The sequence below is a fragment of the Globicephala melas genome, chromosome 9 (genome assembly GCF_963455315.2).
Source record: "Globicephala melas chromosome 9, mGloMel1.2, whole genome shotgun sequence".
Classification (NCBI taxonomy): domain Eukaryota; kingdom Metazoa; phylum Chordata; class Mammalia; order Artiodactyla; family Delphinidae; genus Globicephala; species Globicephala melas.
The window spans coordinates 96653831-96679536 of record NC_083322.1 but is presented as its reverse complement, the minus strand read 5'-3'; the positions used below and the strand labels follow the sequence as shown (position 1 = coordinate 96679536).

General features: G+C 60.1%; 1 protein-coding gene across 1 annotated transcript in view; it reads right to left on the bottom strand.

Moving 5' to 3' along the window:
* Positions 1 to 20378, bottom strand: part of ADCY1 (adenylate cyclase 1) — a 125291-nt gene extending 104913 nt beyond the window's left edge. Inside the window, 1 exon segment of the mRNA XM_030871268.2 lies at positions 19734 to 20378. Coding sequence (XP_030727128.2) covers positions 19734 to 20378 — 645 coding nt within the window.
* Between the last annotated feature and the right edge of the window lie 5328 nt (positions 20379 to 25706).

Below are 25706 nucleotides of genomic sequence, written 5' to 3'. Positions count from 1 at the left end.
CGGAACAGTAGGAAAGGACGCAAGGTGTGTCCCCCGAAATTCACGTGGAAGTCCTCACCCCTAACCCCCCAGCCTGGGCCTGTATTTGGACACAGGGTCTTTCAAGAGGTAATCAAGTTAAAATGAGGCCATTAGGCTGGGCCCTAATCCAACATGACTGGTGTCCTTATAAGAAGAGGAGATCAGGACACAGACACGCACGGAGGGAAGACAGGACACAGGGAGAAGATGGCCGTTGACACACCAAGAAGAAAGGTTTCGGGAGAAAGCAGCCTCCAGAAGTGTGAGAAGTAATGTCTGTTGTTTAAGCCACCCAGTCTGGGCACTTAGTTACAACAGCCCGAGGAAACCATTACACCCAGAAGTTTTGAACGTGAAGACAGAGTGGTTATTCCCACAAAGGCAACATGGAAAGCTCTGGAGAGAAGCAGTGAAGGAGAGTTGATTAAAAACAAAAAAGAGGGCTTCCCTGGCAGCACAGTGGTTGAGAGTCTGCCTGCCGATGCAGGGGACGCAGGTTCGTGCCCCGATCCGGGAAGATCCCACATGCCGCGGAGCGGCTGGGCCCGTGAGCCATGGCCGCTGAGCCTGCGCGTCCGGAGCCTGTGCTCCACAACGGGAGAGGCCACAACAGTGAGAGGCCCACGTACAGCAAAAAAAAAAAAAAAAAAAAAATGGTGCCCACTGTCACCCAGAACACCTCACTGTGACCTGAGCATCTCCATGTGACCTGGGCATCTCCGTGCGACCCAACCATCTCCATGTGACCCCGAGTATCTCCATGTGACCCTGATCATCTTTGCTGTGCCCCTGAACACCTCCAAATCTGAGCGTCCCGCTAGCTGGAGCGTCCATGCTTTAACCGGTGCGGGGCTGGAACACAAACGCAACTTCAACGCCTGTGCCACCTCTCACAGGCAGTGGCCAGCACTGGCTGCACCCCGGTGCACTGCACTGGCCCCCGTACCACGCAGCGTTTTCTGCGTCTAAAGGACCACCTGCTGTATTCTGGGATCAGCTCATCCCAGTCTGTAGAGGAAGGCGCTTTTCTGGTGGCAGCGGGAAGACCGGCGTATATGAAACAATAAATTGTAGTTTGGTGGAGTCAATATTTAAATGCGTACTGAGCGTGTTTAAAACGCCCACAGGCAGTAGTGAACACGTTTCTAAAAATTCAAACGATAGTGAGTCTTTGCACAAAATGCGCTTCTCTCCCAGCAGACCCTTAATCACCTGTGGCTTCTGCACGCCCCTCCCAGCCTCTATTTAAGGTTTTGAACATGCAGAACATATAACACACAGGACACCTCTCCCAAGATGCCCTCCAGCCCGTCAGCCCCACAGCTTCCGTGACCCCTGCAGTGAAGCGCCCAGCTGTCACTGTCGAGCGGAGTACGCAGTCAGGTGGAGCATAAGGAGTCCAACTGAGGGGCCAGGCGCCCGGGGTCAGCTCAGCACAGGGTGCAGGACGCCACAGGTCACACCTGGCAGATGCGGCTTTTCCAGAAAGCAGGGCCTCAGGTGGCCGATGGCAGAAAAGGGGGGGAGTGCGGATCCCTACTGAGGTCTGGGCAGAGACGTGAGGCATGGGCTGGGGGCAGAAGGGCCAGCAGAGGCTGGGCAGTTTGGTCAAGGGAAAACTCAGGAGCAGAGTGGGAGCGGGCTGGGTCACCGGGAGCCCCACCTTGTCACCTCCTCTACACCCACCTTCCCTTTACTCCGGCCATGGTGACCCCCCCAGGGACAGCAAGGCCCAGCCACGCAGTCACTGAGTACCTAGCTGCCCTGCCACACCGTGTGAGCTGCTCACATGGAAAACAGCCCCACGGCACACCCCACAGCTGGAGTCTGGCGGGCAGGGCGAGGCGGAAGCAGCGATCTGGGGAGCGGGCAGGTCTCCCCTGCCTGGTGCTCTGCATTCACATTCACACACCCAGGGTGCTTCCACGCGCCCCAGAGATCTTCCCGCAGGAGAGCGGAAGAGGAGGCCGTCCACGAGAAGCTGCCGGCACACCTGCCCCCCTGCATTCCCACACACCCCCAGACCAGCAGCCACGGTGACGGGCACACAGCAGCGACAAGAGGCGCAGCCCCTGCCCCCATGGGGCACAGGGAGGTATCAAGACTGGCCTCATAATCAGTGATCAGGGACGAGGGTGACAAGGCAGAGAGAATCTGGCCCAGAGGTCACCTGGAGAGGGCGTTGGCTCACACCGGCACCAGAAGAGAGGGGACGGGGGCAACAGGCTGAGAGGCTTCTGAGCTCGGGGAAGGGTACGTGCCGGGGTGGAGGCTGAGTACCACACCCCAGAGCACGTGGCCGCAGGACCACAGGGCGTCCTGGTATGCCAAGTCCTTGCCAACCCCACGGCACCCCTGCTGGCACTACACACACAGGCCCCGTGTAAGGGCAGGGCCCCCCGCTGCAGAGGGCGCAGCACACCCAGCAGACCTGCACACCGGGCCTCAGCATCTGGGCCCCCAAGGACCTTCCCACAGCCCACGCTGCCCTGGATGCCAGGGCCCTGCCGGGACCTCAATCCTGCACCTTTCCCACCCTTGCCCTTCGAGCTCTCTTCCTTGTCTAGCTGAAACTCCACAGCCCAACAGGACAGCCCCCTGCCCGCTCACACTCTGGAAGCGAAGCCAGCTCCGTGCACAACCCTGTGCCTGGGGTGCTCCTCCGGCCACAAGGGAATCCTCGTCTGTCCCTCCTCCCCCGGGGACCTCCCTCTGCCCAGCCCAGCCGGTCCCACTGCCCACTGCCTGCGGGCCGCCCCCCCCACTTCAACTGGGACCCGCAACTTCCAACCATCATCCTCGACAGCAAGCGTCTGATTATTTCTTTCCCCTGAAAATGAGATCCTTCTCTTAACGCCTCTTCCTCTCCCAGGCGGGCCCATCTTTCTCCCCTTTCCAGCAAAACTCCTGAAAAGGCCTCACCTCACCCCGCCTGGGCCGCACCCCAGCCTGCCTTCCCTTCACAGCTGCCCTGGGCGGGGCCACCTTCACATCCTGAGCCCACGCTCAGGTCCCAGTGCCCAGCCCACCGTCAGCTCCCCTCCCCTGGCCCCTTCCCCAGCCTCCTCTGGTCCACGCCTCACACCTGGACCCCCCTCCACCGCAAACTCCACCCCTCGTGATGTCTCATCCACACTCACCTCGGGAGCCCAGCCCTGTGCCAAAGACCCCAGATCGACACCTTCAGCTTGGGCCAGCCAGCCGTGCCCCTCCCCAGCCCAACGTTGCATGGGACAGACCCTGGCAGGACCCCTGGTCACCCCCAGCACTCACCCTGGTAGCCTCTCCCACCTCAGCAGACCCGGGCCCCTGGAAGCCCCTCAGGCCTGGGCCCATTGCCCCCACCAGCAAATCCTCCCGGCTCCGTCTCCAACAGACGGGGCGCTGACACCCCGCTGCCGACGGCTGCTTGGCTACCGAGCTACCTCCTAACCCGCCCTGTGCTCCTCCCAGCTCTGCAGGCTCCCCGCACGGTCCTCTGCCCTGAACCCCTGACCTGCAGTCTTCCTGTGCCCAAAGCCCTCCGTGGCCCAGGCCAGAGGCCCCTACACCCTGTCCTCCTCGTGTCCCCCCGGCCTCGCCTGCTTTCTTAGGGCCTCTGCCCTGCGTCCCTGGGTGGGACCCCTTTCCCACACAGCGCCTGGCTCACCCCCGACCTCCAGGGCCTCCACTCACAAGGCACCTTCTCGAAACAGCCGACCCGACCCCTGTGTCTACAAAGGCACACACTCTCACCTGGGCTTGGAGTATTCTCCCGCTGACCAGTTCTATTTCTTTCCTTCTTCCTTTCCTCCTATTGTTTTTAGCAGTTACCGTCTTCCAACACGTTATATAACATTAACTCACTTGTCACCTTCCCTGCATGCTGTCTAGCCCTCGAGGGGCCTCAGTCTGTCAGGTCCACGACTGATCCGGGAGCCTGGAATAGAGCCTCTCGTATCATACCAGGTGCCTGGTATTTCTTGAATGAATAACTGAGGACACGGGGTGGTGAGGGGGCTGGGCCCCGTCACATTGCTGGAAAGGGACAGAGGGAGAACTCACACGCAGACACCTGTGCTGCCACCTGCACTGCCCAACCTCTCTCCAGGCTGTCTCGGACGAGACCTGATAAGACTGTGTCCCAACTCTCATATGCCTCGTCAGATGGGCAGTGGGGAGGGACCCCAGCTTTTCCACGATCAAGAGAGGCACAAAAGAGGCAAGACATCAGGCTTCCCTGGTGGCGCAGTGGTTACGAATCCGCCTGCCAATGCAGGGGACACGGGTTCAAGCCCTGGTCTGAGAAGATCCCACATACCACAGAGCTACTAAGCCCGCGTGCCACAACTACTGAGCCTGCACTCTAGAGCCCGCGAGCCACAACTACTGAGCCCACATGCCACAACTATTGAAGCCCGCGTGCCTAGAGCCCATGCTCCGCAACGAGAAGCCACCGCAATGAGAAGCCCACGCACTGCAACAAAGAGTAGCCCCCACTCACCGCAGCTAGAGAAAGCCTGCGCGCAGCAGCAAAGACCCAACACAGGCAAAGATAAAAGCAGTAAACAAATAAATTTATTTTTAAAAATGGATCAAAAATCTAAATATAAGAGCTAGACTGGGAAAAATATAAAAAAAAAAAAAAAACAAAGAGGCAAGGCATCAACGTGTCCTAGTGTCTGAAAGTGACGTGGCTTCTGGGGCAGGCTGAGCTGGTGGGAGCTGCTGGGACACAGCCCACAGACACATGCACACATGGACCAGATCACGCAGCCCAGGGAACGGCACTGGAGCGTGCGGGGCAGGCCTGGCAGGAGCATCCCCCTCCCAAGCCCTTGCCCTGCAGGCCCCGTGACCTGGGCAGATGGCCAGCAGAGGAAGCACTGCAGGGAAAAGGATGAGATCACCTGGCGACAGGTGTGCATGGCCACGGCAGCTCGTCAGCCTCTGCCCACGGGGCAGGCAGCCAACCCCACCCCACAGTGGGCACTGGGGGTCCCCCGGCCCCTTGGGAAGGCCAGTGTAGAGCAGGGAGAAGCTGGTACCGCGCAGTGGGTGGGCGCGTGGGGTCATCAGTCAACATGAACTGTCCAGATGTCCCCTGTGGCAGGCAGGGCTCTCCTGTCCCGGCCACTCCAGGTCCCAGAGGGCCAGGCGAGCCTTGCCGGGGCTGGGAGGAGATGAGCTCTGAGGCTGGATTGAGAACAAACAGGCCTGGTCTGGCATGTGGAATGGAGGCCTTTTCTGAGTCCACAGTGACCACAAAGATACAGACCCAGCCAGGAGGTTAAGGCCACCACCTGGAGGGCACGGGGGGAGGGGGCTAGACCTTCTGCCTGTGTCCCCTCATCCGAGTGGCCCAGCTGGGGACTTCCGGGGCACCCACTCTGTCGGTCAGACGTGTGCTCAGAATCACTGATTCAGTGACTGCAGGAAACCACGACGAAGGGCATCTTTCTCTTAACCGTGACGTATCGATGGTACTCGCAGCACTTCCCAATATTTTGCCACTCTTGTGACACAGGGCAAAGACTTGGGGGGAGAATTCCTCCTCAGGCGTTTACATCCCTGCAGTTGGCCTGCACTCAGGAAGGCACACAACTGCTCTCCAGCCGGAGGGCCCTCGCCCGCTGCCCCCCAAACCCCACACGCCCTGCAGATGGAATCACATGCCCAGGTCTTGGCTAGTTTCTCAGGCAGGGCTGGGAGCCCTCGTCAAGTGAGCATCTCCTGCACACCAAGAGTTCTAAACACCGCCGGCACTCCGCCATCCCACGTCCCTGCTCCCTGCCTGGCACGCCGCCCTAGAGCTCGTTCAAGACCCTCACCTTCCACCCTGGCCCCCAGGCCCCGCTGCGCTGCCCTCAGCTCTCCCCCTGCCGCTCAGCACGAGGCCGCGGCAGCTTCGCTTCCTGCACAACCAACAGGGCTCACTGCCCCCCACCCCTTTACACGCACCTGAACGTTGCATCATTATGTTTTTTTTTTTTTTTTTGCAGTACGCAGGCCTCTCACTGTTGTGGCCTCTCCCGCCGTGGAGCGCAGGCTCCGGACGCGCAGGCTCAGTGGCCATGGCTCACGGGCCCAGCCGCTCCGCGGCATGTGGGATCTTCCCGGACTGGGGCACGAAGCCGTGTCCCCTGCATCGGCAGGCGGACTCTCAACCACTGCGCCACCAGGGAAGCCCCATCTCACACCCATGAGAGGCTGTGAGATCAGTAACTTAACCGAGGAGAACCCATTGTTCAGGACTCTAAGGGCTATGGGAGGAGGGCAGGCCTACCTTTACTAGGAGGCAGAAGGTAAACCTCCAGGAGGCCACACGAGCAGGGACTGCTACAAACTGAAGCAAAGGTGGCACCATGCAGGCCCCAAGCAGGCCCTGGGCAGGTGGGTGAGCCCGGAAATGAGGCCTGCCATTTATGGGGAAGACACGGGCGTAGAGAGGTTAAATCTCCCCGAGGTCCCAAGGCCAGGACGTCCCAAACACAGGCACGTAACTCCAGGGCCCGCCAGGCCACGGGCACATCTCTGGATCCAGGCCTTGGGTGGATGGGCCTTGGGGGCCCTGCACGGGTGGTGGCAGTCATGGGTTTCAGGGCTGCCGGGCTTGTGGCTGGTCGGGGGATGGCCGGGGCCTCACCCGCCCCTTGTCCTGCACACAAGGCCCAGGGCAGGTGGGGACAAGTGCCTAGTGGGAAGTGTGGAAGGGGCGGCAGGGCAGGGGCAGCAGGACGCTCTCAGGGCAGCAGGGTTTCAGGACAAGGACCCCATCACAGGTGCCAAGGAGTCAGGGAGTGGCTGCGACACAGGCAGAACGTGAGCAGACTGTTGAGACGGCAGCAGAGATCCTGGGCACTGGCTGGACACAGGGATCCGGAAGGGCCAGCCCTGGAGGAGGGGGCGGGGCCCCTGGAGCCATGAGAGCCCGCGTGAGGGGACCTTCGGAAAGGCCTGCACGGGAGGATGTGAAAGGTGGACTCCAGCCCTTGAAATTAAAACTATAGTTGAGAAGATCAGAAACCTCCCTTTGGGGATTTTCTCATCATCTTAGCTTCCTTCCTGCCATCTTTGGGGTTAGATTACAAACAGGAATGGCGAGTCCCTGGGGGGCATAAAAGAGCCAGTGTGTGTGTGTGTGTGTGTGTGTGTGTGTGTGTGTGTGTGTGTGTGTGTGTGTGTGTGTGTGTGTGTGTGTGTGTGTGTGTGTGTGTGTGTGTGTGTGTGTGTGTGTGTGTGTGTGTGTGTGTGTGTGTGTCTCAAGGTGACTGACCAGTCAGTCTGTCCTCATCTGCCAGGGTCCTGGGTCTCACACACACACACCCCTGCCATGTGTGTGGTCAGCACCCCTCCCAAGTACAATGGCTAGGCCAAGGACTGCTCGTCTGCCCAGCAGAAAGACGTTCCCCCTGCCCCCCGCCCACCGCTAGCCACTGCATCCCTCACTGGGCTCGGCTGGAGCCCACTCGGGGGGAAGCAGCTGTTCTCCCTCTCCCCGGAAGAGCTCACCTCCCCCACGGCTAGGAAACCTGAGCGGCATAAGCCCATACTCCACTGCACTCCACTTCAGACCACCTGTGGGCCCTGCATCCCGCAGGAAAACCACACATCGTCCGCACCCCTGCAGTGAGCTGGGAGCTGCCCCCCACTCCAGCAGCACTCAGCAAAGGGACTTCTTTGATTTATTTATTTTTTACATCTTTATTGGCGTATAATTGCTTTACAATGGTGTGTTAGTTTCTGCTTCATAACAAAGCGAATCAGCTATACCTATACATATATCCCCATATCTCCTCCCTCTCTCATCTCCCTCCCACCCTCCTTCTCCCACCCCTCTAGGTGGTCACAAAGCCCAGAGCTGATCTCCCTGTGCTATGCGGCTGCTTCCCACTAGCTATCTACCTTACGTTTGGTAGTGTATATATGTCCATGCCTCTCTCGCTTTGTCACAGCTTACCCTTCCCCCTCCCCATGTCCTCAAGTCCATTCTCTAGTAGATCTGCGTCTTTATTCCCGTCTTACCCCTAGGTTCTTCATGACATTTTTTTTTCTTAGATTCCATATATATGTGTTAGCATATGGTATTTGTCTTTCTCTTTCTGACTTACTTCACTCTGTATTACAGACTCTAGGTCTATCCACCTCATTACAAATAGCTCAATTTCGTTTCTTTTTATGGCTGAGTAATATTCCATTGTATATATGTGCCACATCTTCTGTATCCATTAATCCGATCAAAGGGATTTCTTAAAATGGGATCACTGGTGGGAAGGGACGCTTCAGGGAGACTGGGGGAGGGCGTCTGCCAACCACCTGTCACCCCACCCTGGGAACCCCCAGGGCCCTCCCACCTGGAGCCCCCCCAATGTGAACCATTAGGACCAGGTGTCCCCCCCACCTCCGCACCTTGCCAGACGGGAGCTTCCTCACACGCCCAATGCATCTACTGATCCAAACCGGCCAGCCCCGGGGTTTCCCCAGGGTTCAGGAGTTTTCCTTTCCCCACGAAGGTCTCTTGGACTTCCCTGGCAGTCCAGTGGTTGGTTAAGACTCCGCACTTCCACCGCAGAGGGCACGGGTTCAACCCCTGGTTGGGGAACTAAGATCCCACGTGCCTCATGACATAGCAAAAAAAACAAAAAGTCCTCCCATGAAGCTCTCTGAACTCGTGGCCCGGCCGGAGGTGCCCTGAAGATGGTGACCACATGGTTTAGCACCTGCTGTGCAGAAACCACAAGGGAGACAGGCCGGGGGTCACCGTAAGCTTCTCAGAGATGCAGGTGCCCACAGGCTGAGGGATGGAGAGTCAGGGGAGGAGGCGTCGGGAGGCATCACCCACCACTCCTGCAGCAGTGATCCCATCTCGGGCCCAGTCCAGCCCGGCTGCACTCCTGGCGAGCCCATGGGCACCCACATCACTCACTGCTCAGCACAGGAAGGAAACAGCGGCAGATCACCCCTCGGGTTCTCCGGGAAGGCCCCAAGACAACACCTGGGCCAGGGGAGTTAGCAGCCAGTCCGGGCAGAATTGCCCAGCCCAGGGGAGCCCACGGCTTCTTGCCACGGACAGCAGTCGGCAGCAGTGGAACTGTGCCCGGGCACCTCTAAGGCCCACGTGGGAAACTGCCACTTGGCCCGAGCAAGACTAGTGCCACGTCTCGGTGCCCCTCAGAGGACCTCCTCCCAGATGGGGATGTCCAAGGGGCTCCCACCCCAGGGGGACCCCCCAGCACTGGACACTAGCCAAACGGACGTCTCTTTGGCATGGGGAGACAGCAATCCAGAAGAAAGTCCCTCCTCCGGGGCCCGACCACTGGCTTCTGGGCTCCGAGGCTGGGCCGGGGCTGGCGCACAAGTGACCAGCACGACCACACCCGGCCTGGGGCTGCTTTCCCAGGGGACGATGACACCAGGACCGCTGCGGCTCTCACGGCCTGGTCCCCACGTGGACCCAGGAGTGTGGTCTGCACTGCACCTCTTCCCTAAGGGAGACCCCACGCTCGCGCCAATTCCACAGGGCCCGGGCGGGTGGGGCATAATCCCACCTGGCTAAGAGTCCCCCAGCACAGTGACCACGCCCAGTGTAGACACAGGGCCCAGCTCGCCCCTGGGACCCTTGCCCCCCAAACTCCCCATCTCCTGAGGGGCCATCTCAGAACGGGGGGCTGAGCTGAGAGGCAGAGCCGAGCACCCCGTTGGTGCTGAAGCACGTGTGCGCTGAGTTTCAGACATTCACACCCCCGACGCTCTGTCCCCCAGTGGAATTCCGCTGCGCTGGGCTTCCCGCAGAGGCTCCTCTGCAGGGCGCTTGGTCAGCCCCAAGCATGTAAAGACAGAAGAAGCCAAACAGGGAAAGCACAAGCGCCTGCGTCAGACCTGGACCACCCGGAGGGCCCTGCTCCATCCCCAAAGGGCCTCAGGAAGGAAGGGCAGACACTTCAGATTTACAAGCTGGGCAGTTAAACGGGAAACGTGTGCCCCTGGTGTCCTCAGAGGGACCCTTCGTGAGGGGAAATAACACACACACGCCACAAAGAAAAAACAAAAATATCTGCAGAAGATCGTCCCCCCGTCACTGCACCCACACCCCCAGTTGCTGCATCCACACCCCCGGTCGCTGCTCTCACACTCTCGTGGTCTCCAGGACAACATCCCGCCTCCACGGCAGGCCTGAGACCCGAGGAGCCCCGTGCTCTGCCCACTTTCCCAGGCCGGCCGCTCCCCTGTCCCCCTTCCCCCATCCACATACAGAGCGTGTCGCACCCCAAATGCCCCCGCGGCCCACGCAGCACGCAGCTCTGGGGAGCCCACGCTCTCCCCTCGGCACTCCTCCCGCTCACTGATGCCTCTGCCCGCAAGGGTTCCCCTCCTTTCACTCGGCGGCCTCCTGACCCCCCAATCCCGAGGCACCCCAAGATCACCCCTACTCAGCATTCAAACTCCTCCACTGAACTTGATCCATTTTCAATCTGCTGCCGCCCAGACTGTCCCCAGCACGGGACCCGGGGCCCGTCCTGCAGAGAAGCCAGGTGTGTGGACTCGAGGGTGCGGCTCGAGGATGTCCTCCTCAGTCACAGAGGGCAGTGCGGTCACAAGACAAGGAGGGAGCTGCTGCCCAAAGCACCCACCCCCCGCTCCACCACCCCCTGACTCCCCACGTGCCTCCCACCCCACCCTGCAGAGCCACTGTGCGTTTGGTCTGTGGGCCAGGCCCTAAGACCCCTGGGTCCCTCTCACCTCCTTTCCAAGGGTGCTCACAGGGGGACCCATTCATTCCCACCTCTACTCAGTCACCGCAAGCCGGGTGGCGCTCTTGTCTTTTCAAGCAGAGCTGGCTTGTCCACATCACTCACAGGTGTGTTGTCAAATTAATGTAATTGCTTCTTAGCTCTGTTTTCCAATTAATAGAAGTATTTTAGGGCTACCATCTTTTGAAAGAAGAAGGGCAGAATGTCGGTAACTGTTGGAGCTGAGGGCTTCTACCCAAGAAATCACCACGCTGGTCCTTCTACTCTTGTGTATGATTGAAGTTTCCGTAATAAAAATAAAATAAAAACAAGTTATTTTTTAAAAGATGCTGATGGGCTCTTGTGAGCTCCTGCCGTTGGGTTTCTAAGCCCCAAGGCTGAGGCCCGCTGGGCTGTGGTCACCACACCTAGGTAGGGGCGGGAGGATCCAGGCGCAGTGCTATGTAACCCTCGGCATCTTCATCAAGGGCACCTCCTGGTGTTGGGGTCCCGGCTCACCCCACCTGCTGGTGCACGAGTGAGCTGGGCCACAGGACCGTGTGCCTCCAAGTCCCACCCACCCATAAACAGCACCTGCAGTATTTCAGCGCCTCCGTTCACCTTTACACACCTGGACGCCGACTCTATCCACAAAGAAGATCTCACCCCACTGCCCATTTCTGACCCTTGAACAAACTGGACTTCAGAAAAGGGTCCCACCGCACAGGGTGCTCCCGGGACACAGTGAGTACCCAGGAACCACTTGTGATTCCTGCAGGTAAGGATCTGCTTTAAAATAAAGCATCAGGGGCTTCCCTGGTGGCACAGTGGTTAGGAATCCGCCTGCCAATGCAGGGGACATGGATTTGAACCCTGGGCCGGGAAGGTCTCACATGTCGCGGAGCAACTAAGCCCGTGCGCCACAACTATTGAGCCTGCGCTCTAGAGCCCGCGAGCCACAACTACTGAGCCTGTGCTCTAGAGCCCGCGAGCCACAGCTACCGAGCCCGCACGCCTGGAGCCCGTGCTCTGCAACAAGAGAAGCCACCGCAATGAGAAGCCTGCGCACCCCAACAAAGAGTAGCTCCGCTCACCGCGACTAGAGAAAGCCTGCGTGCGGCGATGAAGACCCAACGCAGCCAAAAATAAAATAAATAATTTTTTTTAATTAAAAAAAATAAAATAAAGCATCAGAGATATTTCCAAATCCTTAGGCTAAACCAGTGATTCCCCAGATGTGCTCACTGAGCTTCTCATCCACGCAGCAGCAGTGGGCAGAGTGTCCCAGAGCGGACGCCTCCCTCAGATGCTCACATGCAGCACAAGACTGCCAGTGCAGATGTGAGAAGCACCCTTGGAAGAATGCAGTCTCACACGGGCTCATCAGGCAGCTGCTGAGAAGGGCGCTAGGGGGACAGTGCACGGGACAAGAGGCCACACAGGAGGGCCGGCCGGAGGGCCAGGGTCCCGGGCACGGCCCAGGTTCGAGGGGGCAGGCCCTGCTGTGGTCGGTCATTCTCCTTGTCCAGAGTGTGGCATCTGACATCCCCCACCCTGGGCACATGGTGCCTTGGGCCCCATACGAGCCACTGCATGAACAACAAGACCCATCCATGCATCAGAGTCAGCTGTGCTCCCGGGAAGCCAGGGTCTACGTCAGCAAAGGAAAAGCTGGACCCTGATATAGTCACTCTGTACTTCAGAATCAAACTAGAAAGCTGCCTTCAGACTGGGAATGTGCCCACAGGGAGGGCTTCCCCCTCTGCAGGGTGTGGACAGCAGGAGGGAGCACCCAGCATGTCCAGTGACCCTGATGCACCACGGATGGGAGTCCCATCCCCCGGGTCACTCTTCTGGGCATGCTGTCCCCCTGCACCCGGATCCCTCACCTGGACATCCCCTCCACCTACCTGCACAAGGGGCCCCTCACCTGGGACCCCTCATAAGCACCCTGGTTCTGGGCCTGCAGCAGCCCCGCTGCCCACAGGATCCCCACAGGCCGCGACTGCCTGGCCAGGCCCCCTTCCAAGCTGCACTGCCCACCTCGGCAAGTGCCCCCGACTCCAGACCTAGACACACAGAGGCCCTGCTTGCTGTCCCTGCGCCCAGGCTGTGGGCCCTCAGACCACAGACCCTGTACCAAGCCTGACACAGGCACACCCACGTGAACACACTCACACCCCTGCACACCAGGATGCATGCACGTGTGTACACACGGGCACCTACGTGTGCACACACAGGCACGTACATTACACGTGTGCACTCGCGCGCGCGCACGTCCACAACACGCGCAGGCGCACGCAGAGGCCCCCGCCCCCAGAGCTACAGGCATGCTCTGCACAGCCCCGCCCAGAGAACCCTGACAGCTCAGTATCAAGGCAGATCCCACCACTCTCCAATCCAAGAAGACAGGGTCCAGGAGGGAAGGGGACAGAGCAGGATCCAGGGGGGACGAAGACTGGAGGGCCGCAGACGCGGCAGTGAGGGACAGCCTGCAGTGGGTGGGGACGCCGCGTCAGCCCCATGCCACACCCCGCACGTGGATGTGAGCCCGAGGAAGCCCAGCCTGCCCTGCCTGGACTGACGCAAAGCAGACAGAGGGCAGAGGGACACAGCCGGTGGGGGTCCCGGCCCTTGTCACTCTTCCCCAAGGCTCTCAGTCCTACACACACGGCCCCCTCACCCGACCTCCCCCCCTGGGCAGAGCCTGGGGCCTGGTGTCATTTCATGCACTGGTCGTGGAGTTGGAGGGCCCCGGGCCCCATTTCCCTCGGGGGAGACACGTCCACCCGGAAAACAGTAAAAATAATCAGAGTGTGTTGCGTGAACGTGTGTGAGCGCGCCTGTGAGTGTGCATGTGGGTGTGTTCCTGTGTGAGCGTGCAAGGGTGTGTGTTTATGTGTGCATGCATGTACACACGTGAGTGTGAGAGCACGTACGTACAAGTAGGAATGTGTGTGAGTGTGCTTGTATGTGCATTTGTGTGGGTGTGAGTGTGCACTTGAGTGTGTTTGTATGTGTGCATGCACATGCGTGTGAGAGAGACAACAGACCACATGTGACTCACATCCTCAAACATGGCGGAACCCAGCACTTTAGGGGCGGGAAGTTCTTTTCTGCCTGCCTGGCTCAGCCCCTCGGTGCAAACTAAGGTGCCTGCAGTCCAGGAACAGGGTCTCACCTGGAGGTGCAGGGGCGGGGTGGTGGCCCAGGCCTCCTGGCTGCCATGCGGCCCTTCCTGCCCCACCGCCAGCCCCTGCCCAGCCTGGCACGTGGACGAGCGAAGCCCTGGCCCTGGGGAGGCCTCAGCACAGACACAGCCCTCTGGCTGCCGCTGCTGGGCTGTGCTACGGGAGGGCTCCCAACAGCACATCGGCCGGAAGCGATGGGAACACCCAAAGGGCACAGTCTGGACAGACGGCCTGCCACCGGCATCCTGCGCGTCTCTTTCAGCGTTTGACCAAGACCAGACAGAGGGTCACCAAGGTAGGGAAAACTCGTAGGTCACAGGCTACGCTCAATTGGTGATGACAAGAGGAGACTCCCACTTCACTGAGTGCTGGCCCACGCTGCGGGGACGCCACGGTCCCAGAGGGCCACCTGCACCTACACAACCACGGGCATGACCTCGGAGGAAACTGAGGCACAGGGTAAGTCCCCTGCCCACCGCACCACAGCTCGGAGCAGAGCCCCCGCGGTGCTGGGAATTCCGACCCACCCCATCTGAGTCAGGAAATGATCCGAGGACGTTTCTGGGCTCCAAGCTGCAGGAACACAGAGCCAGCAGGAGACCCGTCAACCCAGAGGCTGGGCCCTGACCCTCTGGACCTCACAGATGTGAGGGGAGAAGGGCATCACCCCAGAACCACTGTAAGCCCATGGAAAGGGCAGCGGGTGGGGACGTTTCCCCACAGGACCCGCTTGAGGGAGACCTCCAAGTATTCCTTGTGGCCCGAGCCCCAGGGCCTCCCCGCACGTGCCTTTCTTCCACGCCCTCCTCCCTGGCCCCGTGGTGACCAGCTCAGTCCCTCAGGCAGCCACCTGCAGCCCCAGGGTCCAGCAGCCCCTTGGCCTCATCTATCCAGGACCTTGGCTGGAGCGCACTGTCCGCAGGAGGCCACCCTGAGCCCCCTGTCTGCCTTGTCCCCTTCACACGCCTCCGAAGGTCACACACACACTGCAGTCCCAGTTGTTGATCGGGGTCCCCAGAGACTAACTTTCTGGAGGGCGGGTGGTCTGGTCCCCTAGCTCGGGGCCTGGCACCCAAACGTGGATCACAGAACTGTCCAGAGAAGGTGCCCCAGCCCGAGCAGCTGCAAGGCTTCACAGCCATGTCTGCTTCGCCTGGTCCCCGTCCCTTCCACCAGGTCCACCGGGGGGCCAGGCTCCAGCACATGGACAGTCTGGGGGTCCTGCGGCCACAAAGGAAAGCCTGGGGCCCACAGGACCGCCCAGAGGGGGAACAGGTGGGAACCCTCGCCCGACGCCAGGACGGTTCCCCCTCACCCAGGCCCCAGCTCCTGCTGCCCTGGTGTAGGCAGCTCTGGATGCTTCTTACAGTTTGAGCAGGCTGCCCTGGCGGGAGGATGACACAGCTGTGATGGAAACAGACCAGGTTTAGGGAGGGGACCGCCCAGCAGACAAGGGGGCTGGGGAATCAGGTGTGCCCTGTGGGATGCCCGCTGGACATGAACCTGGAGGCCTGGAGGAGCCACTGGACACTGCCCAAGGCTCAGGGAGCAGCCGGGCTGTCATGTGCAGGGGGTGGGAAGCCGGGGCAGTAAGTCACCATGGGGCTGAGCCCTGCCCAGTGACGGGAGCCAAGGCAGGTGAGCCAGCGGGTGATGGGATCCAGCCAGGGCAGGGGAGGGAGAGGGAGGGACCAGTAGGGGGCAGTCAGGAGGCTGGGGGGTTACGTGCAGCAGGAGAGGGGCCCCACCTAGGAAAGAGCCCAGCCAGAGGAGAAGGGGCCCCACCGGGGTGAGGGGCCGGCTGTGCGGCACGGCTGCAGAGGCGGGCTGGTCAGGAGAGGGTCCAGGGAGGTGGGGTGAGGGGAGGTGCAGAGGACCAGAGGGGAAGAGGGCCAGCCAGTGGAGAGGGGGCCATGGGGGGGAGGGCCCCGCCTGAGGAGGCGCTGGGCTGACGGAGGGGCACAGGTCTGGAAGGAGGGGTGGGAGACACATAGGGGCGGGAGGCATGGGCTGCCCAAGCCCGTGTGGCGGCCGGTACAGCCAGCACACATGGTGATTCTGACAGCGGTCACGTGGCTCCACCTGCCAGCACTCACGTTCTCCTCAAGGGCTCAGCCCAACTGGAGGGGCAGGGGGAATTCTGGCCAGCTCCCAGCTCCCCAGCACAGCAGCGATTTGTTACCCTTTCTGTGGTTCAGGCACTAAACACATTTCCTTTACGTGGATAGGCAACCAGACTGCACTGCAAGTTGCACACTGCAGTGGACCCTCGCTATCCCCCCTCTGAAAAGAGACAGCAATCCTGACCCGCCTGCCCACAAAGCGGGCATCCGGGAGGGAGCCCTGGGGAGAGAGTCAGCACAGGGTGGAAGCTGGGGCTCTGCGCCCTGCACCCGTCACAGGCAAGGCGCCTGAGGGGCAGAGCAGGCACCCTGAGCCAGCAACCCTTCTCCAGAGACACCCCTCCTGCCCCACCGTCACTCCCCGGCAATGACCTTCACAAGCACTGCCCTGACTCTACCTCCCCGCCACTCCCCAGCCAACCTGTCCCTGAGCACAGTCACCTCCTCCCAGAGCCTCCCCCCTCAAGGCTCTGTCAGTCAACAAGGGACAAATCTGGCATCTCCCCCTCCCCTCCTCCGCCACCCTCGAAGCCCCAGGCCCCCAGGCTGCTGTGCTCACCCCCCAACCCCATGCCCTCCAGCCTGCCCACCGCTGCTGGTTCTGAGCAGGCCTCAGGTGTTCCTGAACGTGATGCCTTCAGTTCTGACACGTTGCCCAGTTAAATAAAAGTGACTGTGTTTAGGTACAACCGGGGGGCCCTGAAAGCAAGGGGCTGGGGGGGGGACCCAGTCCGGTCCACATTCATGGGGCTCATCCTTGGTGCTGGTCCAGGTGGGAATAAGGCCATTTCCCCCAAATTCTTTCTGCTCTAGCGGAAAGCAGCAGGCATACCCTCTCGGGGAAGGGTGGAGGCCCCCAAATTTCAGCAGTGCAGTCACGTGGCCGGCTTTCTGCATGTCCACCTCGGCCTCCCGGCAACTGGGCTGGTCCCGGCTCTACAGAGCCCAAAGGCACACGGCTGCGTCCCCAGATCCCCACACACCAGGGCGGCACAGGATTGCTGCAAGAAAGCCTTAGAGCCTCCCTGCGGAGGGCCTGAGGCTCTGGGAGCCCACACTTGAACCCCGGTCTCAGTCCCCAGAGCGCGCTTTCTCCGGCGAGCATATGACACGCTGCATATAGGCAGCAAAGGCGGCACCCATGCACAGACCGCCTCATTCATCCAGTCCTTCTTCTGCCGCTTTTTGGCCTCTACCCTGTGTCCTGCAGGGCTTCTGCCTGCCCCAAATTCCATCCTGCGGGAGCAGCGCTGTGAGCAGGTGAGTGGACTGCAAGATGGCAGGGAGGCGGTGAAGCGTGATTAGCAGCGGACATGCTTCGGAAACATGGGTGCTATCTTCTTCACTGGTCTCAAATACCAAGTTGCAGAGCTCACCAAGGACAGATTTCACAGACTCCCAGAATTTTCTCACTGGAAGGGAGGATCCCTGGGGCGCCACACAGTCGGATCACCACGTATTCCTCTGCATCCATCCCCATCTATCTGTCAATATCACCACCACCTGTACAGACTCATGGGTTTGAATATGAACATTCTAAAGAAGCCAAAACGATTCAGAAGGGGCCTGAGGTTTCCAATATGTGCTTTTCCAGTACGAACTTTCACCACAGCCCTACAGGGGAGCTGCGACGCCCTTTAGACAGGTGGGGAAACTGAGGCTCAGAAAAGGAAGGGTCTGCATTGCCCAGGGAATCACAGCCAGTGGCAGTGAAGCCCAGATATCTGCTCCCTACGACTCCCACGCCCCCAGGATGGTCTCCCTTTCTTCCTAGAATACAGGCGCTCCTCTTATCCTGGGGGAGGGGCAGAGTTCTGAGTGCCCGAGGCACCTTTACAGACTCCCCCTCCCGCACCCCTCCCCCCTCTCTGTTTTAATCTTTTAATTCTCTAAAAGGAATGACTACAGGCTACATAAAGCATTGGTTATTAAAAAAGAAGACAATAGTATTGCCTGTCACTGAAGCAGCTGACTGAAGCCCTGGGTGCAACCAGAACTGAGCCAGGCCCCAGCCCAGGCCTGTCCAGGCCCCCTCCCCACCTGCAGCTGACCTGGCCTCCCTCCCGGTCCTGGTAGGGAAGTTGTCCTTGCTGGGGGGACCTGGCTGTGGGGGGGGGGGGGAGAGGGACAACCACAACACATGGGAGGGTTGTTGGGGGAGAGATACAGGGGTGCCCCCTGCGAAGGTCAAACAAGCTGCACTCAAAGCCCATAGGAGGCCTGCTGGAGAAACAAACCCTCCCCCTTCCCCTCCCCCTCCCTCCCCCTCCCCTCCCCCTCCCCTCCCTTCCCCCTTCCCTCCCCTCCCCCCTCTCCCTCCCCTCCCCCTCCCCCCTCCCATCACCTTCCTCCCCTCCCTGGGGGCACGCAGCCCTCTGGCCCTCTTCTCTTTTTTCTGCCTTTATCGCTGCCTCCTCTCTGCCTCCGGCCTTCACCCCTACTTCCCTTCCTCTCTTCCCCCCACCCCCCAGCCCCTCTCCACATACTCCCTCCTCCTCCCCTCCCAGCCCTCACCACACACTGGCCTCTCTGGGCCCTGAAATATAGGTCCAGCATTGTGTCACTCTTGTGTGTCCCATGGCCCCTCTGACCCTGTACATCCTGGGCATCACCGTCTGGGGGCCCCTCCCTTGGTCCTCGGGTGGTGGGTCCTTAGTGGGGCCCCAGCCCCAGCTGTCTGACACCCATCACTCCCCCCACCCCAGCTGCTCCTCCCAAAGCCAGATCTGTCCAGCTTCCTCTCCTCACCCCATCTCCTCCATCTCCCCCTTTCTCTCCCTCGATGTGCTCCCCCACCCCACCCCACCCACCCCGCCCTCTTGCCAAAATGCAGCCAGAGGCAGAAACAGAACCCTCCCTCAGGGCCCTCCAAGCCCAGGTGGGATAGGCTGGGCTGCACGGAAAAGCTCCAAAAGCACCACGCAGCAAGACCTCTGGGGTCCTTGGGCTGGGGAGGAGCCCACGGGCAGCAGCCGGCATGGGATCCTCGCAACGATCTTGCCCGCCAGGGAAAGACAGTGACAAAGTTCAGGCGCTGCGAGCCTGGGTGCCGGCTGCGGCAGAGCAGGTCGGAAGAGACCACAGCCCTGTGCGACCTTGGCAAACCCTGTCCCTGTGGACCCCAAACGGGTCCACAACTGGGCGCCAGGGTGGCTGGAGGGGGCCAAAGTCCTTGCCCCCTTCCCACCTCCCCCATGGCGGCACGGTTGGGAGGGGGTCTCTGCGAGCGCCGCATGGGCTCCAGGCGCCAAGCGTGAGGGAGAGGCACCCTAGGCTGTGCGCACAGCCTGCAGGAATCCTGCCTGCCCTGGCCTGCTCCCCGCGCCTACTTTTCGTCCCTCCTGCGGGGATGGGCGCAGACAGCGTCGGACCCGAGCTCTGGCCGCACCTGGCCGCTCACCAGCTGCCTGACCTTGCCAATCTTTGCCCTCTCTACACTAGTCTACCGGTCTCCACATTCCACACCCAGGAGCGCTTTGTGGACTGTAACTCGGAAAAGAGTCGGCCCCAGGGTGCCAGCCCCCACTGTGTCCCCAATTCTCTGAGTGACCTTGAACGTCCCCCCTCGAATTCGGGGCCTCAGTTTCCCCACCTGCCCAGCCTGGCGATGCGCGCCCTCCTCCCCGCATTCCCAGTCCCTCCCGGGCAGGTGTGTCCCAGACCGGATCGGGAGCGCGCGCGGCACTTACCGTCCTCCAGAGACGTGGGCGCTTGGCGGGGACCAAGGTAGCCGTGACCAGCAAATGCGAGGCGGCCACCACGAGCCCGAAGCCGATGGCCAGCAGGCTGCGCACGGGCAGCAGGGCATAGGACACGAAGGTGACCAAAAGGAGCTGCCAGACGCCCTGGTCGGCTGCCACCGGCACCGCTGCCCTCCCGGCGTGGGCCCCGGCGGGGCCGCCGAGCGCGAAGGGACAGCAGAGCAGCGCGAAGGTGAGGCTGAAGAGCAGCGCGAGCTGGCCGACCTGCTGCAGCTGGGGCACCTGCAGCGAGCGGACGTTGGTGACCACGAGCAGCGCCAGGAAGAGCACGCAGTGCACGGGGTGCGAGCCCTTGGCCAGGCCGGGCGCGGGCCCCGGCGCACCCAGCAGCTCGGCCAGGGCCAGCGCGCCCGCCAGTAGGCTGAGCACGGCCAGCGCCTTCAGCGTGGCCGCCTGCTCCAGCCGCAACGTGTAGCCGCGGAACAGCGCCTCCAGCTCGGGGCACGCGAACTCCTCGTCGCACGCCCGCAGCCCGCGCCGGCCGCCCGGCCCCGCCGCCCGCTCGGCGCCCCCAGACTCGCCCGCGCCGCCTCCGCCTCCGCCGCCGCCTCGGCCGCGCGGCGCCCCCGCCATCCCAGCGCCATGCAGCGGGCGCGCCCCTCGCCGGCCGGGGCGCCGGGCGGGCGGGCGGGCGGGCGGCGAGGCGCCGGGGCGCGGCGGGCAGAGTTGGGGCGCCTGCTGCCCCGCGCGCGCGCCCCGAGCGCGTCCCCTCCCGCCCGCTGCGCCTGCGCACTGGCGCCGCCCGCGCCCCGGCCCCGGTCCTCCGGAGACCGCGCTGCGACAGCCGAGCTCGGAGCCGCGGGCCTGGGCGCGCGAGGCACACGCGCGCGCCCCGGCCCGCACCCCAACGCCGCATCCCAGGCCCCCCGCCGCCGGAGGGGCCGCGTAAACCTCGGGCACCCACCTAGCCCGCTCCCGGCCTCAGTTTCCCCACTGGTGCGCAGTGCCACGCACTGTGCTGTCTCTCGGGGCGTTAAAAATGCTGAAATTTTGCGCTTTTCCCCTGTGGGAGGGCTTACCTTGCATGCCCCCCAAATAAAAGCAGGTCCCCTATTCTAGAGGAACGCAAAGTGGGGCCCATGCTTGACTGCGGATCCATAGCTAGGGCCCTGCGAGGTGAAGCGATGCCCAAGGACCCGGGGGCAGGGAGGAAGGTGGCCGCCACGGCATCTCCCCACAGGTCCTCTGCCCGCGGGACCCTCCCCACGGCGGGCTGTGGGCAAGTCCTGCCCTGGTTCCTACAACCCCCGTGAGTGGGTGCAGCGGTGCAGGAGCAGTGACCAGGTGGTGTAGTCCGACAAGCAGAGCCCCCAGCCGGAGTTCGGGCCGTGGGGCGTGTGGCCAGTGCCACCTGGGTGCAGAAGGAGCAGGTTAGAGTCCTAGCGGTGAGGCCTCTAGGGAAGAAGGTGGGAGGTTGTTGGTTCAGGGATGGGGTGGGTGTCGAAAGGAGAAGGGACCCTGCAGTTTGCCGTAAGAGGAAACTGGAAACCCAAGTGATGGGGAGATGTTTTCTTCCAGCAGGACAAATGTAGGGACTGTTGCCATGGCGCGTGCGTGGGACCCACGGCTTACACTCATTCATTCACTCTAAGGGAAGGGGCTTTGTGCCGGCCTCCACCTGTGTTGTGCTCACAGTGGCCCCGGGGGCTGTGCCTCTGTCCGCCCTTTACCATGGGGATCCCAGAGTGAGCAGCTGGCTCCAGGAGGTGTGGAGAGGTGTAAGGACTCACAGCGGAACCCCTGTCCCCTCCATCACCCCATGCTGCTTCTCATATGTGTGAACCCCCAGTGGACCAGGAGGTCCCAGGAAGTCCCCGAGACCAGGAGGCTAGCCCTCTGCAGGAGGCCCTCCCAAGGCCCACTTCCAGACAAACAGGTTTAATTAATGCAGCCCGAGCATGGGTCTGTTTTAGAGGTACTCCCTGGGGTCCAGGGACTCTAGAGGTAAGAGCCGCTGCACCATATATTGTTATGTGGGCACAAGAATTAGAATTTTTTTTTTAATATCTTTATTGGGGTATAATTGCTTTACAATGGTGTGAAGAATTAGAATTTGAGGTGTGTTTCACATCTTTCTGGTACCGGTATTAGTTGAGCCGTATGAAGTTGCCATTTTTGTGAGAGTCCAAAGTAATCCCTTACCGGTGCCAATAGCTATAAAGACAGCACCTCACAGACTCTGCCTAGGCACCTCCACTCCATGTCCCCAGCAGTTCACATCAGCAAATTTTTGGTGGCCATCGGGTCCCTCCTGGTGAAATGGCCTCCCCACACAGGGCACCTCCTCTGTGAAGCCTTCCCGATTCCCCCTGACCCAGCTAATGGCTTCCTCAGCCCAGTTCCTACTCCCCCCTAATACCCACCACTCTATCTGGTCATCAGTTTGTTTATGTCCAACCTCACGTGGAGCTGGCAGCCCTGGGAGGGCCGTGTCTGAACCACGAATATCACCTGCCTCCCCCTCATGTGGCAAAGTGTCTGACTTCCATCATCTAGTTTTCTCCCTGCCCCCAAATGGTAGCAAAGTCTGCAGGATTTTTCTTTTTAAGTTCTGAGTATCAAGAATATATTCTCTTGTTAAATGACGTAGTATATTTTTTATCCTAATGATTTTATGAACGGAAAGCTGAATGATATCCAAAAACGGATCAAACTACGTAAGAATGAAACAAGTATGACAAAGCGACCTGGGTGCAAAGTTCACAGATCAACGGCACACTCTTCCCTTGGCCAACAAATTTAATAGACAAAATTGGCATCAACTCCTTTTCTAAAGAGCTTGTGTGTGTCAGGGTTGATGGAAAGAGATTCAGGCACAGGCACCATGCCCTTTGCTTGCTGCCACACGTGGTCCTCCTGACAAAGCAGCCAGGGCCATGGGGTACAGTTCACAGGTCATTGTCACATCCATCATCCCATTTGGCATCCTGGAGAAAAGATCTGTCACCCTCGTCTTGTTGACCAAGAAGCAGAGGCCCGGAGATGCTTGTGCAATGCCGGAGACAGGAACACACCAGAGCTTCGTGTGAGCTGTGAGGGATCCAGCTTCCTAACTCCAGCTGGTGGGAGGGGTTGCCACAGTGGGGACATGCACTGTTCATAAGTTCATCTTGTCTCATCGAATCTTCTGGGTGGAAAGGAGAAGGCCTCACATGGGCAGTTTGCAGTCAGGGCTAGCAGGGAAGTTATCTGACAGACAGTCAAATGCACACATCCCATACTCTCTCTGGATGTCACGGCTTGAGTCGTGTCCCCGCCGCCAAAATTCATATACTGAAGTCCTAACCCCCAGTACCTCTGAACACGACTTTATTTGGAAATGAGGTCATTGCAGATATAATTAAGATGAGGCCATTCTGGAGTAAGGTGGGTCCTAACCCAATATGACCGGTGTCCTTATACAAAGGGGGCATTTGGAGATAGACAGACTCACACACACACAAGCCAAAGCAACACTGGAAGTCAAGAGAGAGGCCGGGAACAGATCCTCCCCCAGCACCTTCAGAGGGAGCGTGGCCCTCCCCACACACCTTGATCTTGGACTTCCGGCCTCCCACTTCCGTGGGAGAATATATTTCTGTCGTTTAAGCCCCCAGTGTGCAGTATTTTATTACAGGGGCCCTAGCAGAGTGATACATCTAGCATATGGTCTATTTTGGATAATGTTCCATGTTACAGAGGGTAAATATTGACCAACAGTGAAGGGGTTGCAAAGATCACAAGGAGAAATTCTGCTCTCCTGGGGAGCACGTCCTCCCCAGCGGAGGTGAACCGATGCAGGGCACCATCGTGGGCCGTGTTGTGTCCTGCGGGTCTGGGAAGACGGGCATTCGGTTACCTCCTTGTCACCAAACAAAAGCTTTCCTCTCCAAAAAAAGAGCAAAACAAAACTAGTATACCTCTGGCCCCCTTGTTCCTCTGGGGGTATCAGAGTCCTCTCCCCACTTTCAGAAAGAGAGCTGACGCCTCACTTGAGACAGGCAGGCAGTACTTCTTGCGGCAGTAACGCCACTGGGCCTCTGTCTGACTTCCTGTTGTTTACGAATCTCATGTGTATCTTTGCATTTGAGCCTCACAACTGCCAAGGGCTCTGGCCTTCTCAGAAACTAATCCAATTTCAGATTGTGCGTAGGCGTGGTTCAGGGTGGGCCCAGCCTGGAGCCAGGTCCAGCATCGTGGACACCACAGGGGTGGTGGACCCTGAGTCACATAGCTGGGCTGGTATCCCAGCACCACCCTTCCTAGCTGTGTGACTTTGGGCAGGTTACTTAACCTCTCTGTGCCTCATGTCCTCCTTAGATTGAGTAGGTAACAGCCCCTGGCTCACAGGGTTATCAAGGGAAGAGAGGCCCAATTGCACACAGAGCCTGCACTTCGTAAGCACAAAGTGGACGGCTTCTGCCTCTCATGAATGAACGTTCCATGCACACAGGAATGGGTCAAGTGTCATTCAGACTCTTTGAGGTAAATGTGTGAGTCTCAGGCATGTCCGAACAGAGACCACGATACCAGGGACATCGCTCTAAGCTAGCTCGTTGAGTTCCTCGGACTTTGGCCAGAGACTTGGCTTCCAGACGAGCGTTTCTTATTCCGCTGGCCACTCTGTATTTGGGACAAAGCTCGCCCTGTGGGTTTGTTTGAAGAGACCCACCTCTAGTGAACTGACTCTGAACCACTGTGGAAATGCAGGTTGGTCAGGAAAGAAGTGGGAAAGTTCAATAAGAAACTACGTTCAGGAAAGTTAATTTTGTCAGAGCCATTGCCGGGTAATCAAACGACCCACATGACAGGTTCAACGGGCCATTAAAGTGGAGACACCTGCAGCCGGGTGACCTGGGAGAGCTCAGCCTCCAGGGTGCCTGGGACGCATGTTCCTCTGACACCCACCACAGCATGCTTCTCAGGCCTTCCTCAGGTCTCTCCTGGTGGACTTGCTGTCTGGGGCATGAGGGACGTGCGAACATGATTTGTGGACCACGATTAGAAAAGGTCGGGGGATCTGTTCAGGACTCCTCCAGTCAAAAGGGGGCAGAGAACTCCAACCCCAGCTACCTTAACCGGAAAACTAGGAGGCCACTTCACTCTCCCAACTGAAAGCCTGGATGGATGACCCAGGACCACAACTCAGAGGCCCGGGGAGGCCCCTGGGGGAGACGCTCCACTCCTGGAACCGAGGGCAGGGGAGTCCTCGAGCCCAAGCAGGGACTGCAGATGGACAAGCGGCTGGATGACCAACGGGCAGGCGACCAGCCTACTTCGGTCCCTTCACACATCACTGTCCCCTGCAGTGCTGGCAGGAAGAAGCCTAACTGGGGCACCAGAGCTGGTTCCCACTCACCTCCCCCCAGGGTGGTGGGCTCGCCGGTCCTGGGGGACTCAGCGTCTTGCCCTCCGTGCCAGGGTCGCCGGCCGGCCTAGGGGCGAAGGCATCAGATAACAGCGGACTGTCCCAGCTTTTTGCAGGGAGACCTGGCTGGCGGGCGGAGGTTGGTGTGACTGACACTTTTGCCGATTGCCCTTGTCACTTAGGATTTGGTATCAAACAGAGCAGGAGTCTTGGCTGGTGGGAGAGGCCGGCGCCAAGCCCAGCAATCACACAGATAAATATGCGATCACAACTGAGGCAAGTACTCCCAAGAGAGCAGCCGCAGGGCATGTCCTTGGGTGAAACCTGTGGTGAGCGGAGTGGTGTCAGGCCACGCTGGGCTCTGTGAACAGCACCTGAGCCCCCAGCAGAGTGGGCTACCGGCGGCAGCAGGGAGACGTAGTGCCGCGAGCTCTTGATGCCCAGAGCACGTTGTGGGGCCTGGATGATTAGTCCAGACTCGGGGTGGGGAAGGGGGTGTGGACTGACCTCCTTAGGGGTCCCTGCGAGGTTCCTGTGTCATCCTGGTGAGACAG